The following is a 16,588-nucleotide window of genomic DNA, read 5'->3' on the forward strand; positions in this document are numbered from 1 at the left end:
GAAGAATATTGTTTGCTTTTCTGTGTCTATATCTTGTCAAGTCTTATTTTGTAAGCAGAAGTGCCCTCAGTGTCAAGGCTGAGGCCTGGAGAACTTAAAGTTTAAGTTCAGGTAAAGAAAAGAGTGAAATATGTTAGTAACAAATGAAATATGAGGTACATGTACATACTTAAATTTCTGTAATACACGTTATTTAGTCATGGTTTATCATCATTTAGTAAACATTCCTGGATTGGATTTACTAGTATTTTATTAGTATTTGTGCCTATATTCTTAAGTACTTACTTTATAATGCTTAAAACAATCTAAAATCATGTATACTGTAGTAGGTAATGTGTTTTCTCTGAAATCACTATGACAGATTTTTTTTCATCACTTGTGACCTTTGTAGTAGTCCATCTCTCTTTCTGTTCCTGGAAATTAGCAGCAACTGATTTGCTTTTAAGTCATTAGGGATTGTTTGAACATTATATAAATAATTCCTCCCTTTCTTTCTTTGGCTCTCTGTCTCTCTCTCCTTTCTCTCTCTGAATCCATATACCCAATGTGTTTAACACACTGAAAGATAATTTGGGCAGCTGGGGCAAAGTTTAGGATTGAATTAATGACAAGTACATAAAAACTTAGAAAATGCAAATTAAAAAATGTAACATCAGGGGATAAAACATTTGTGAGGCAAAATAAGAGAGCAGTATTAATAGAGTGTTAACACTGACTGCTAAGATTTGTTGAGAAGATGGAGATGTGGCAAGGGTGCTTGTATGTGTAATGAAGAGGTGGGAGAGAAGAAAGAATTTTTTTGAGAAGTCAGTTAATAGCAATATAAAAATGTCATTTTCAGATACCTTAGGTAAATGCCAAAATAAATAGCGAAAAGATTAAAAAGTGGTTGCCTCTAGAAGGCAGGAAATGGGCAAAGGAAGGGGATAGATTATTTCTAATTTTTATGATATGTCCTATAGAATTATCTGACATTTAAAAATTATGTGTTGAGTTTGATAAAAATAAAGCTAAAATGAAAAAAAAAGAAAGAATATACTGATTTAAGATTTCAATGTTAAAAATCACATTTCTATTCTATACACTTCCAAATATCTTATAAAATGGGTGTATATTTGGGATTTATCTTTATTTTTCTTGGTTATATACCCAGGAGAGAAATCACTGGGTTATAGGGTAACTCTGTTTCAAGTTTTGAGGAAAAATGAGTTATTTGTCTTTTATTACTGAGTTGTAAGAGTTCTTTATTTTTTTTCTGGATATAAATGCCTTATTAGATATGATTTACAAATATTTTCTCTGTTTATGTGGTTTTTTTTTAACTTTCTTGATAGTTTCCTCTATAGCACAAAAGTTTTTAATTCTCACAAGGGTCAATTTATGTTTTTAATTTATTGCTTTTGGTGTCATATTTAGGAAACCATTGCCTAATCCTAAGTCACTAAGATTTAAAAACATGTGCTTTCTTCTAAAATTTGTATAGTTTTGCCTCTTACATTTAGGTCTATGATCCATTTTGAGTTATTTGTGTATATGAGTCCAACTTGATTATTTCGCTTATAGATATCCAGATATCCATATCCAAATGACTCATATCCAGTGTCATTTGTTGAGAGACCGTTCATTTCTCATTGAATTGTCTTAGCACCCTTCTCAGTAATCAATTAACTGAAAATGTGAACATTTATTTCTGGGATCTAAATGCTGTTCCACTTATCTAAGTGTTTATCCTTATGCCAGTAACTCATTGTCTTGATTATTGTAGATTCACATAAGTTTTAAAAATGGAAAATATGAATGTTTCAACTTTGTTCATCTTTTTTAAGATCATTTTGATATTCTGGGTCTCTTGAGTACTCATATGAATCTTAGGGTCAACTTGTCAAATTTTTACATAAAGGAAACAAACTAGATTTTTTAGGGGTTGCATTGAATCTGAAGATCAATGGGGAGTATTGTCACCTGAACAATCTTAAGTATTTTAATAGATGTATATGAGAAGCTTTTCCTTTAGTTAGGTCTTCTTTAATTTTTTTCAACAATGTTTTATAGTTTTTAGCATGTAAGTTTTATACTTGTTTTGTTCATTTCATTACTGAGTATTTTATTACTTTGGTTGTTATTGTAAATGAAATTGTTCTCTTAAGTTTGCTTTTGGATAGGGTATCACTAGTATATATAGAAATATAATTTGTACATTAATTTTGCAATTTTGCCTAACTTCTTTTTAGTTCTAATAATTTTTTCGATTATTTCTTAGGTTTATATCCACAAGGTCATGTCATTAGCACATAGTTTCAGTTATCTTTTAAAAAGTCTGGATGTCTTCCCCCTGCCCCCACCCCTCACCTAATTGTCCTGGAAAGGATGTAGAAGTGACAGGAGCGGACACACTTGTTTCATTCCTGACCTTAGAGAGAAACCATTCATTCTTTCACTGATTAGTATGACGTTAGCTGAGGGTTTATTGTACATGCCATTTATCAGATTGAAAAAGTTCTCTACAATTCATTTGTTGAATTTTTTAAATATAAGTGGGTGTTGGATTTTTTGAAATAATTTTTCCCTATCTATTGAGGTGACCATGTGACTTTTGTACTATGTTCTATTGAGATAGTTCAGTTACTCAGTTGTGTCTGACTCTTTGTGACCTCATGGACTGCAGCATCCCTGTCCTTCACCATCTTCCAGAGTTTTCTCAGACTCATGTCCATTGAGTCAGTGATGCCATCCAAGTGTCTCATGCTCTGCTGACCCCTTCTTCTCCTGCCTTCAAACTTTCTCCACATCAGGTGGCCAAAGTATGGGAGCTTCAGCTTCAGTCCTTCCAGTGAATATTCAGGGTTAATTTCATTTAGGATGGACTGGTTTGATCTCCTTGCAGTCCAAGGGACTCTCAATAGTCTTCTCCAATGCCACTGTTCAAAAGCATCAATTCTTTGGCTTTCGCCTTTTTTATTGTCCAGCTCTCACATCTGTTGAGATAGTATATTGAGACAGTATGTTACATTAAATATTTTTTTTGATGTTAAACCAACTGTGCATTCCTGGGATAAAGTCTACAAAGTCATATGTATTCCTTTTCATATGTTGCTGTAATTGGTTTTGTTGTTGTTCAGTTGCTAAAGTGAAGTGAAGTGAAGTGAAGTTGCTCAGTCGTGTCCGACTCTTTGCGACCCCATGGACTGTAGCCTACCAGGCTCCTCTGTCCATGGGATTTTCCAGGCAATAGTACTGGAGTGGATTGCCATTTCCTTCTCCAGGGTATCTTCCTGACCCAGGGATCGAACCCGGGTCTCCCGCATTGTAGGCAGATGCTTTATCATCTGAGCCACCAGGGAAGTCCTCTTTGCAACCCTGTGGACTGCAGCATGCCAGGCTTCCCTGTTCTTCACCAACTCCTAGAGTCTGCTCAAACTCATGTTCATTGAGTTGATGATACCATCCAACTCTGTCAGCCTCTTCTCTTCCTGCCTTCAATCTTTCCGAGGATTCAGGTCTTTTCGAGTGAGTTGGCTCTTCACATCAGGTGGCCAAAATTTTGGAGCTTCAGCATCAGTCCTTCCAATGAATATTCAGGGTTGATTTCCTTTAGGATTGACTGGTTTGATCTCCTTCTAGTCCAAGGGACTCTCAAGAGTCTTCTCCAGCACCGCAGTTTGAAAGCATCAATTCTTTGGCATTCAGCCTTCTTTATGGTCCAACTCTCACATCCATACACGACTACTGGAAAAACCATAGCTCTGAATATATAGACCTTTGTTGGCAAAGTGATGTTTCTGTTTTTTCAATATGCTCTCTAGGTTTGTCATGGCTTTTCTTCCAAGGAGCAAGTGTCTTTTAATTTTGTGGCTACAGTCACTGTCCACAGTGATGTTGGACCCCAAGAAAATAAAGTGTGTCACTGTCTCCACCTTTTCCCCATCTATTTGCCATGGAATAGATGGCATGAAATGATCATTTTCTGAATGTTGAGTTTTAAGCCAGCTTTTTCACTCTGCTCTTTCAGCTTTATCAAGAGGCTCTTTAATTCCTCTTCCCTTGCTGCCATCAGTGTGGTATCATCTGCATATCTGAAGTTATTGATATTCCTCCCATCAATCTAATTGATGTGCGTCATCTAGCTGGGCATTTCGCATGATGTTCTCTGCATATAAGTTAAATAAGCCAGGGTGACAGTATACAGCCTTGACATACTCCTTTCCCAATTTGGAACCAGTCTGTTGTTCCATGTCTAGTTCTAACTGTTGCTTCTTTACCTGTATACAGGTTTCTTAGGAGGCAGGATAAGGTGGTCTGGTGTTCTCATCTCTTGAAGAATTTCCACAGTTTTTTGTGATCCACACAGTCAGTTGCTTTAGTGTAGTCAATGAAGCAGAAGTAGATGGTTTCTGAAATTTCCTTGCTTTTTCAGTGATCCAGCAGATGTTGGCAATTTGATCTCTGATTCCTTGGCCTTTTCTAAATCCACCTTGTACTTCTGGAAGTTCTCAGTTCGCATATTTTTGAAGCCTAGTTTGAAGGATTTTGAGCATTACCTTGATAGCATGTAAAATGAGTGCAATTGTGTGGTAGTTTGAACATTCTTTGGCATTGCCCTTCTTTGGGATTGGAATGAAAACTGACCTGTTCTAGTCCTGTGGCCACTGCTGAGTTTTCCAAATTTGCTGGCTTATTGAGTGCAGCACTTCAACAACATCCTTTTTTGGGATTTGAAAGAGCTCAGCTGGAATTCCATCACTTTCACTAGCTTTGTTCATAGTAATGCTTCATAAGGCCCACTTGACTTCACACTCCAGGATGTCTGGCTCTAGGTGAGTGATCACACCATTGTTGTTATCTGGGTCATTAAGACCTTTTTTGTACAGTTCTGTGTTTTCTTGCCACCTTTTCTTAATATCTTCTGCTTCTGTTAGGTTCATATCATTTCTGTTCTTTATTGTGACCATCTTCACATGGAATGTTCCCTTGCTATCTCTAATTTTCTTGAAGAGATCTCTAGTCTTTCCCATGCTAATGTTTTCCTCTATCTCTTTCCATTATTCACTTAAGGCTGTCTGATCTCTCTTGCTATTCTTTGGAACACTGTATTCAGATGTGTATATATATCCTTTTCTCCTTTGCTTTTCATTTCTCTTGTTTTCTCAGCTATTTGTAAGGCTTCCTCAGACAGCCATTTCGCCTTGTTGAATTTCTTTTTCTTGAGTTTGTTTTTGGTCACTGCATCCTGTACAATGTTATGAACCTTTGTCCATAGTTTTTAAGACACTCTATTAGATCTAATCTCTTGAATCTATTTGTTACTTCCAATGTATAATCATAAGGGATTTGATTTAACAAGTGAAGTTGATTTAAGTTGTACCTGAATGATCTAGTGGTTTTCCCTACTTTCTTCAATTTAAAGTCTGAATTTGGCAATAAGAAGCTCATGATCTGAGCCACAGTCAGCTCCTGGTCTTGTTTTTGCTTACTGTATAGAGAGCTTCTCCATCTTTGCCTGCAAAAATATGATCAGTCTGATTTTGGTGTTGAGCATCTGGTGAAATCCATGTGTAGTGTCCTCTCTTGTGCTGTTGAAAGAAGGTGTTTGCTATGACCAGTGTGTTCTCTTGGCAAAATTCTGTTAGGCTTTGCCCTGCTTCATTTTGTAATCCAAGGCCAAACTTGCCTGTTACTCCAGGTATCTCTTGACTTCTACTTTTGCATCCAGTCCCCTGTAATGAAAAGGACATCTTTTTTTGGTGTTTGTTCTAGAAGGTCTTGTAGGTCTTCATAGAACCGTTCTACTTCTTGTTTTCAGGCATTAGTGCTTGGGGGCATAGGCTTGGATTACTGTGATGATGAATGGTTTGCCTTGAAAATGAACCCAGGTCATTTTTCATTTTTGAGATTGCACTCAAGTACTGAATTTTGGACTCTTGTTGACTATAGGGGCTACTCCATTTCTTCTAAGGGATTCTTGCTCACAGTAGTAGATATAATGGTCATCTGAATTGAATTCACCCATACCCATCCATTTTAGTTCAGTAATTCTTAAAATGTTGATGTTCACTCTTGTGATCTCCTGTTTGACCACTTTCAATTTACCTTGATTCATGGATCTAACATTCCAGATTTCTATACAGTATTGTTTTTTACAGCATTGGAGTTTACTTTCACCACCAGATACATCCACAACTGGGTGGTATTTTTGTTTTGGCTCAGCCTCTTCATTCCTTCTGGAGCTATTTCTCTCCTGTTTTCTAGTAGCATATTGGACACCTACTGACCTGGGGGCTTCATCTTTCAGTGTCAGATCTTTTTGCCTTTTCATACTGTTCATGGGGTTATCATGAATGGAGTTATTCAGCAAAAATGCTGAAGTTTTTTTTCCATTTCCTTCTCTAGTGGGCCACATTTTGTCAGAACTCTCCACCATGACCCATCTATCTTGGGTGACCCTACATGATATGGCTCATAGCTTCATTGAGTTATGCAAGACTGATCCTTGTCATCATTTTTCTTAGTTTTCTGTGATTGTGGTTTTCATTCTGTCTGCCCTCCGATGGATGAGGATAAGAAGCTTGTGTAAGCTTTCTGATGGGAGAGACTAGCTATCAGGAAAAGTGGGTCTTGCTCTGGTGGGCAGGGCCATGCTCAGTAAATCTGCCACTTTTCTGCTGATGAGTGGCTTGCTAATATTTTGGGGAGGGATTTTTATATCCATATTAATTAATTAGTAGTCTTCAGTTTTCTTTGCTTGTGATGACTTAATTTCCAGGATCAGGGTAATATTAGCCATAAAATGAGTTGGGAAGTGTTCCTACCTCTTCTGTTTTTTTTTTTTTTGAGAGAAACTATATTCTGATTATTAAATCTGCATAAGAATTATGAGTATCTTCCTCTTGAAAATTTTGTTTATAAGTCAAAACAAGGACAGTTGAGAATGAAGAGGGAAATACCTCAGGTAAGGATCATAAATAGAAAGTGGGTTTTGTTGCTAAATATATTTTTTGCTAATTTAGTTGAGAATTCTTTGGAGATTATAGAACAATAGTTAGTTGTTTAAAGATGTTGTGGTATATTCATACTATAATGAGCTCTACAATCTTTAAATAGGTTGAAGTACATCTAAACGCATTTTTTTGTAGAAATATTTCTATAATATGCTACTAAGTAAGAAAAATACAGATTTGGTTATATATTAGTTAATATGCTTTTGCATATATATTCTTATATGCTTTAAAGGAAAATGAGAAATTTATGCAATGAACTCTACTTTGTTTTATCTGGGGAATTAATTTTAGATAAACTACATGCTATGTTTAATCTTTTCATCTTTGAATATTTATGAAAGCAATATATTATAAAAATATTTCCATTAGAAGTAGTTTTTGGAGCACTAAATATTTGACTGAACAAGATACAGAATCTCTTTTTTCCTGACCTATGTGAGTCCTCTTTGTTTTAAAGGTTCTAGCATATTTCATTTTGAAATTAATTTATCTAATATTGCATATTCCTTTTTTACATGTTAGTCTTATCTCTTTTGTGATATTATGAGCTCTTTATATTTTTCTTTTCTTTCTTTCTCATTGTGATATTATGAAACCTTTCAAACATACAGTGGAGTTGAAAGAATCATACTGGAACACTCATTTATATATTAAAGCACAAATATTATTATACCATTTTATGAGTTTTGACTACAGTATACACATGTAAAATTCAAACCTTATCAGAATATAGAATATTACCTTCACTTAGTAAAGTTCCTTTATGCCCATAGGTTAGTTTTGCTTGTTTATGTATTTGTAATAATACTATACATACTCTTTTGTGTATTGCTTCCTTTACTTAGCATAATGTTCTTGAGAATCATCCATGTTTTTGTTTCTGTCATTAGTTTTTATTATTTGATTGTTGAGTTATTCTATTGTATGCATTACCACAGTTTTGATGTTTGATTCTCTTGTTTGTCATTTGAGTTTTTTCTAGGTTGTTAAAGCTGTTAGGGGGGTACTTATACAAATTAATATGTGGACATATGCTCATTATTTTCTTGGTTACATACATAGGAGTGAACTTTCTGGGTCATAGGACAGGTATATATTTAGTTTTTAAAGAACTGCAACATGTTTTTCCAAAGTGTTTGTGATTTAACACTCCTGCCAACAACACTTGGTGGTCTTTTTTTTGTAAAATTAATTATTTTAGTCATTCTGCTGGTTGGATAGTGGTATCTTGTTGTGACTTTAATTTTTATTTCTCTGATGACTATTTTCAGTATTTTCTCTTTCAGACAGTTCGGCATGGTTTTCCTTATCAGCCCACCACATTAGCCTTTGATCCAGTTCAGAAAATCTTGGCTATTGGGACGAGAACTGGTGCTATACGAATGTATCCTTAATTTTGTTTCATTATTTACTATATTAATACCAATTACATTTCCTTAAATATTCAGGTAAGTGAAATATTTATGACCAAATAAATTTTATTGTTTCTTTAGATATGAATAACCCACGTCGTCAAATTAATTGGTATATTTTTAATGTTTGTGAGATAAGTATTCATGTCCCTTTTAAAATCCTTGATATTGGTGATTTGTGTTTTGAGTTTTTCCCCTGGTTAGTCTAGACGCTAGAAGCTTGTTAACTGTACTGATTTTCATAAGAAGCAATTTTTGGTTTCATTGTTTTTCTGTATTGTTTTCCTATATTTTATTTCATTGATTCCTGATTTGGTCTTTTTTATTTCCTATCTGTTGATTAATCTTGGTTTTCATTTTATCTTTTTCTGGTGTTCTAGGGTGAAAACTGAGGTCATGGATTTGAGAAATTTCTTCTTTTCTAATATATGCCTGTAGAGTTGTAAATATCCTCCCAGATTTTGTTTTAGTGTCATCCCAGTTTTGTAAATAAACTTTTAAGATAATTATAGACTTGTGCAGTTTTTAAGAAGTAATATAGAAAAATCCCATGTACTTTTTAGCCAACTTCCCCCAATAGAAATATTTTAAACTATTAGTATACTACTACAACCAGGAAATTGATATACTTGAGGTAAAGAGCATTTCTATCACTGCAGAGATTTCTCATGTTGCCCTTTTAGAGCCACATCCTTACCCTCCAGTTCCCTCAGCCTCATCCTTGACTCCTGACACTTGTTTGTTCTTTGTTTCAATAATTTTGTCACTTTAAAAATGTTATATAAATGGAATCATACTGTATGTAACCTTTTGAGGTTTGCTTTGTTCACTCAGCATAATTCTCTGATGACTCATTGAAGTTGTTGTATGTATTAATAGTTGAATTTTTTTATTGTTGAGTAACATTCCATGGTAGGGATGTACCACAGCTTGTTTAACCTTTCACTTGCTGAAGGATATCTGGATTTTCAGTTTCTGATTATGATTAAAGCAGCTATGAACATTTGTGTGCATATTTTTGTGTGAATATAAATTTTCATTTCTCTTGTATAAATGTCCAGGAGAGCAGCTGCAGGGGTTGTGCAATAGCTGCATGTTTAGTTTTATGAGAAAATCCCAAACTGTTTTCCAGAGTGATCATCATATTTTTATTCCCACCAGTAGTATATGAGTGATTCTGTATCTCTATATCATTACCAGCGTTTAGTGTTACTATAGCCATTCTGATCATTTTCTGGTGATGTCTCATTATGGTATTCTTGTATATTTTAGATACTAATCTTTTGTCAAATATATGGTTTGCAGTTATTTTCTTCAGTCTTTTTCTTTTGTTTGTTATTTCATTTTTAAACTTTTTAAAAAATTTAAGTACTTAATTTGTATTAGTTTCTGATGTACAGTAAAATGATTCATATATGTGTGTCTTTTCTATTCCTATCCATTATAGTTTATTACAAGATATTGCATATAGTTTCCTATGCTGTACAGTAGGACCCTGTTGTTTATCTGTTTTATATATAATTGTTTGTATCTGCTAACCATAAACTCCTAATTTATTGTTTCCCCCTCTATCCCCTTTAGTAACCATGTTTCGTTTCTATGACTGTCAGCCTATTTCTGTTTTGTAAGTAAGTTCATTTGTATCATATTTTAGATTCCACATATAAATGGTATAATATGATATTTATTTTCTTCCAGTCTTCAACTTATCTTTTCACCAACTTAATCGGACTTTTAGAGTCCAGTTTATCAGTTTTTCCTTTATAGGTTGTGCTTCTTTGATATCACCTTTTAGAACTCTTTGTCTCACTTTGTATCTTATTTTCTTTTTTCCCTAAATTATAGTTATACATTTTATATTTAAATACAGGTTCCTTTTTGAGTGAACTTTCTATTTATATTGTCTTGTTTGGTTTTCATAGTAGGGTAGTACTGGATTCATAAAATGAACTGAGAAATGTTCTCTCTGCATCTGTTTTCTGGAATATTTTGTATAAAATTGGTGTTAATTCTTTAAATGTTTGTAAGTATTTTCTAATGAGAGGACTTGGACCTGGAGACTATGAGATTTTATGTTACAGATTCACTTTTTAAAATAAGTTATAGGACTACTTTAGCTTTCTATTTTATTTGGATAGTTTGTAGTCTGTCTTACTAGTGGTTTGTAAATTTTTATTGATTTTTTTTTGAGGAACTAGCTTTTGTTTAATTGCTTTTGTTTTATTCTTTCCATTTTATCCTGAATTATCTTTAGCATTTCTTTGAGCTTATTTTGCTCTTTTTTTCTAGTTTTTTGAAGTGGGAGCATGTTATTGATTTGAGAATTTTCATTCTCTTTTCTAAGGTATACATTTAGTGTTATTAATTCTCCTCCCAGCACAGTCTTAACTGATTACACAAGTTTTGATATGTGTGTTTGAATTTTCATTCAGTCATATATAGTTTTAAAAATTGTCTTTGAGACTTCTTTGGTCTTTTTTTTTTTTTTTGGATTTATTTTTTTACTTTTACAATACTGTATTGGTTTTGCCATACATTGACATGAATCCACCACAGGTGTACATGAGTTCCCAACCCTGAATTCCCCTCCCACCATCCTCCCCATATCATCTCTCTGGGTCATCCTAGTACACCAGCCCCAAGCATCCTGTATCCTGTATCGAACCTAGACTAGCGATTCATTTCTTACATGATAGTATACATGTTTGACTTCTTTGAATCATCAATTACTTATGAAGTATTTTAGTTACATGGCATGTGTTTGGAAATCAAAAACAAGAAAATTTCCAGTTTTGACTCCATTATGGTCAGAAAACACACACTTTATGATTTTAATTCTTTTAAATTTGTTGAGATTTGTTCTGTGGCCTAGGATATGATCTGTCTTGGTAGATACTGTATAGACTATGGAAGAACATGAAAGCATTCTTTTCTTTCTGAGTGGATGTTTTATATTTGTCAACTAGATACTGGTTGATTGTGTTGTTGAGTTCTATATTCTTGCTCATTTTTGTCTGGTAATTCTTGTCAAATCCCTAGAGTAGAGTGAATTAGGAACTCCAACTCTAATTATGTATATATTTATCTCTTTCTAGCTTCATTAGTTTTGGCTTTCTGTATTTTTAAGGTCTGTGGTTTGGTATGCACACATTTAGAATTGTTATACCTTCCATGGATTGACCCCTTTATCATTATGTGATGTTTTTACTTATCTCCAGTAATTTTCTTTGCTCTGAAATTGACCTTATGTGATTTTAGCATAACTACTCATACTTTTAAAAAACAAATTAATGTTTACATGTTATAGCTATTTCTATCCTTTTGCTGTAAACTTATGTCATTGTATTTGAAGTGAGTTTATTGTATATAGAATATTGTTTGATTATTTTCTTTCTTTTTTTATTGAGATATAATGGACATAAAATGTTATCTTAGGTTCATATGTACAACATAATTATTCAGTATCTCTATATATTGTGAAATGATCAGCACAATAAGTCTAGTTAATGTGTCACCACACATAGTTGCAAAAACTTTTTTTCTTCTGATGAGAATTTTAGAGATCTACCCTCTTAGCAGCTTTCAATACACAGTAGAGTAATATTAACTATAATTACCATTCTGTGCAGTACATCCTCAGATCTTATTTTATAATGAAAGTTTGACTTTTGAACGCCTTCATCGATTCTGCCCACCCCGCACCTCCTACCTTTGGCAACCACCAATCTGTTCCCTGTTTCTATGTGTTCAGTATTTTTGTTTGTTTGATTTTTAGATTTCTGTTTTTTAGTGTGAGTGTAAAGTATTTGTCTTTCTCTGACTTGTTTGAGTCAGCATAATGCCTTTGATGTCCATCCATGTTGTCACAAATGGCTAGATTTCATTCTTTTAATATGGCTGAGTAACATTCTTTTCTTTGTCTATGTATATCATGTTTTCTTTATCCATTCATCCATCAGTGGACAATTAGGTTGTTTCCATATCTAGACTATTGTAAATAATTCTGGAATAAATATGAAGGTACAGATATCTTTTTGAGTTAGATTTTCATTTCCTTCTGATAAATACCCAGAAGTAGAATTGTTGGATTGGGTGGTAGTTCTATTTTATTTTATTACCTTTTAAAAATATTTAAAATTTTGTACTGCAGTATAGTTGATTAACAGTGTTGTGTTAGTGTCAAGTGAACAGCAAAGTGATTCAGTTATACACATATATGTATTGTTCTTTTTCAAATTCTTTTCTTGTTTAGGTTATTGAAACATACTGAGCTGAATTCTCTGTGCTATACAGTAGGTCCTTGTTGGTTAGCTGTTTTAAATATAGTAGTGTGTACATGCCCATCCTAAACCTCGTTATGTTTTTCATAGTGCTTGCACAATTTACAGTCTCACTAACAGTGCACAGGGGTTCCGTTTTCTCTATACCCTTGCCAACAGCTGTTATTCCTTGTCTTTCCGATAATAGCCATTTTAAGAAAGAGATAATATCCCATTGCTGTTTCATTTGCATTTCCTTGATAATTAGTGATGTTGAGTGCCTTTTCAATACCTCTTAGCCGTCTGTATGTCTGTTTTTTTTGCAAAAGAATCCATTCAGATCCTTTGCAAGTTTTTAATTGAACTGTTTGTTTTGCTGCTGAGTCATATGAGTTCTTTATATATTTTGAATATTGATCCCTTATCAGATGTGATTTGCAAATATTTTCTTCCATAGGATAGGTTGCTTTTTTATTTTGTTAACAGTTTCCTTTGCTGTACAGGAAGGAGCTTTTTAGTTTGATGTAGCCACACTTTGTTTTATATTTTGTTGTTTTGTTTTTTGTGTCAAGTCTGAAGAATCATTGCCAAGAATCGTTTCCAGGAGTTATTCCTTATATTTTCTTCTAGGAGTTTTATGGTTTCATGTCTTTTGTCCAAGTTCTTAATCCATTTTGAGTTAATTTTTGTATATAGTGTAAGATAGTGGTTCAACTTAATTCTTTTGCATATGGCTGTCCAGAAAACTCCAGTGATGCAGTTTTTCCTGCATCATTTATTGAAGAGACGTCCTTCCTCTGTTGAATATTATTGGCTTCCTTGTAAAATACTTGTTGACCAAATACGAACTGGTTAATTTTGGGGATCTTGATTTTATTACATTGGTTTATGTGTTGGCTTTTATGCCAGTATCATATTGTTTTGATTACTTATAGCTTTGTAATAGTTTAAAATGAAGGAGCATGATAAGTCTAGCTTTGTTCCTCTTTCTTAAGATTGTTTTTGCTATTCGAGGTCTTTTGTAGTTGTGTACAAATTTTGGGATTATTTGTTCTAGTTCTGTGAAAAATGCATGGGTGTTTTTCTAGGAATTCCACTGAATCTTTAGATTGCCTTGGATGGTATGGACATTTTTAACAGTGTTAATCCTTCCATGCTTGAGCATAGTATATCTGCCCTATTATTTATGGTTTCAGTTTCTTTCATCAGTGTCTTATAGTTTCCAGTATACATGTCTTTCACTTCCTTAGGTAAATTTATTCCTAGGTCTTTTATTCTTTTTGTTGTTGTTGTTGTTCTGTCACTGAACAATCGTATCCAACTCTTTGCAACCACAGGGACTGCAGCTTGCTAGGCTTCCCTGTCCTTCACCATCTCTCAGAGCTTGCTCAAACTCATGTCCATTGAGTTGGTGATGCTGTTCCAACCATCTCCTAGTCTGCCATCCCCTTCTCCTGCCTGCAGTCTTTCCCAGCATCAGGGTATTTTCTAATGAGTCAGCTCTTTGCTGCTGCTGCTGCTGCCGCTGCTAAGTCGCTTCAGTCGTGTCCAACTCTGTGCGACCCCATAGACGGCAGCCCTCCAGTCTCCCCCATCCCTGGGATTCTCCAGGTGAGAACACTGGACTGGGCTGCCATTTCCTTCTCCAATGCATGAAAGTGAAAAGTGAAAGTGAAGTCGCTCAGTAGTGTCCGACTCTTAGCAACCCCATGGACTGCAGCCTACCAGGCTCCTCTCCCCATGGGATGTTCCAGGCAAGAGTACTGGACTGGGTTGCCACCACCTTCTCTGCAGCTCTTTGCATCAGGTACCAAAGTATTGGCGCTTCAGCGTCAGTCTTTCCAATGAATAGTCAGGATTGATTTCCTATAGGATTGACTGGTTAATCTCCTTGCAGTCCAAGGGACTCTCAAGAGTCTTCTCCAACACTATAGTTCAAAAGCATCAATTCTTTGGTGCTCAGCCTTCTTTATGTTCCAACTCTCACATTTATACATGACTACTGGAAAAACCATAGCTTTGACTAGACGGACGTTTGTTGGAAAAGTCATGTCTCTGCTATTTAATATGCTGTCTAGGTTGGTCATAGCATTTCCTCAAAAGAGCAAGCATCTTTTAATTTCATGGCTGTCTTTTAATTTCATGGCTGCACTCACCATCTGCAGTGATTTTGGAGCCCAAGAAAATAAAGTCTCTCACTGTTTCTATTGTTTCCCCATCTATTTGCCATGAGGCAATGGGACCGGATGCCATGATCTTGGGTTTTTGAATTTTGAGTTTTAAGCCAGCTTTTTCACTCTGCTCTTTTACTTTCATCAAGACGATCTTTTAGTTCCTCTTTGCTTTCTGCCATAAGGGTGGTGCTATCTGCATATCTGAGGTTATTGAAATTTCTCCCAGCAATCTTGATTTCAGCTTGTACATCATCTAGTGGGGCATTTTGCATGATGTACTCTGCATAGAAGTTAAATGAGCAGGGTGATGGTATACAGCCTTGACGTACTCCTTTCCCAATTCGGAACCAGTCCATTGTTCCATGTCCAGTTCTAATTGTTGCCTCTTGACCTGCATACAGGTTTCTCAGGAGTCTGATCAGGTAGTCTGGTATTCCTATCTCTTTAAGAATTTTCCACAGTTTGTTGTGATCCACACAGTCAAATGCTTTTGTGTAGTCAATGAAGCAGAAGTAGATGTTTTTCTGGAACTCTCTTGCTTTTTCTGTGATCCGATGTATGTTGGCAATTTGATCTCTGGTTCCTCTGCTTTTTCTAAATCCACCTTGAACATCTGGAGGTTCTTGGTTCATGTACTGTTGAGACCTCGGTTGGAGAATTTTGAGCATTACTTTGCTAGCATGTGAAAGGAGTGCCATTGTGTGGTAGTTTGAAAATTCTTTGCAACTGTCTTTCTTTGGGATTGGAATGAAGACTGACCTTTTTCAGTCATGTGGCAGTGCTGAGTTTTCCTAATATACTGGCATGTTGAGTGCACTTTCACGGCAGTATCTTTTAGGATTTTGAGTAGCTCTGCTGGAATTCCATCACCTCCACTAGCTTTGATCATAGTGATGTTTGCTAAGGCCCACTCGACTTCGCACTCCAGAAGTCTGGCTCTAGGTGAGTGATTACACCATTGTGGTTATCCAGATTATTAAGATCTTTCTTGTACAGTTCTTCTGTGTATTCTTGCCACCTCTTCTTAATATCTTCTTCTTCTGGTAGGTCCATATCATTTCTGTCCTTTATTGTGCCCATCTTTGCATGAAATGTTCCTTGGTATCTCTAATTTTCCTGAAGAGATCTCTAATCTTTCCCATTTTATTATTTTCCTCTACTTCTTTGCATTGTCCACTTAGGAAGGCTTTCTTATCTCTCCTTGCTATTCTTTGGAACTCTGCATTCAAATGGGTATATCTTTCCTTTTCTCCTTTGCCTTTAGCTTTTCTTCTTTTCTCAGCTATTTGTAAGGCCTCCTCAGGCAACCATTTTGCCATTTTGCATTTCTTTTCTTCAGGATGGTTTTGTTCACCTACTCCTGTACAGTGTTTTGAACCTTCATCCATAGTTCTTCAGGCACTCTGTCTATCAGATCTGATCCTTTGAATCTGTTTGTCACTTTTTCTGTATCATCATAGGAATTTGATTTAAGTCATACCTGAATGGCCTAGTGATTTTTCTTACTTTCTTCAATATAAGTCTGAATTTTGCTATAAGGAGTTCATGATCTGAGCCACAGTCAGCTCCTGGTCTTGTTTTTGCCACTCTATAGAGCTTCTTCATCTTCAGCTGCAAAGAATATAATCAATCTGACTTTGGTATTGACCACCTGGTGATGTCCTTGTGTAGAGTTGTCTTGTGTTGTTGGAAGAGGGTGTTTCCTATGACCAGTGTGTTCTCTTCACAAAGTTCTTTTAGCCTCTGCT

At 35.1% G+C, this 16,588-nt stretch overlaps 1 protein-coding gene across 2 annotated transcripts in view; it reads left to right on the forward strand.

Annotated features, from left to right (window-relative positions):
• The window catches only part of STXBP5L (syntaxin binding protein 5L), a 323,261-nt gene that overhangs the window by 44,612 nt on the left and 262,061 nt on the right, over positions 1 to 16,588 (forward strand). For both annotated transcript variants that reach the window (XM_068974295.1, XM_068974303.1), the window contains exon 2: positions 8,282 to 8,379. In XM_068974295.1, the coding sequence (XP_068830396.1) occupies positions 8,282 to 8,379 (98 nt within the window). The remainder of the gene's footprint in view (positions 1 to 8,281; positions 8,380 to 16,588) is intronic.

Source organism: Capricornis sumatraensis, chromosome 1 (assembly GCF_032405125.1).
Source record: "Capricornis sumatraensis isolate serow.1 chromosome 1, serow.2, whole genome shotgun sequence".
Taxonomy (NCBI): domain Eukaryota; kingdom Metazoa; phylum Chordata; class Mammalia; order Artiodactyla; family Bovidae; genus Capricornis; species Capricornis sumatraensis.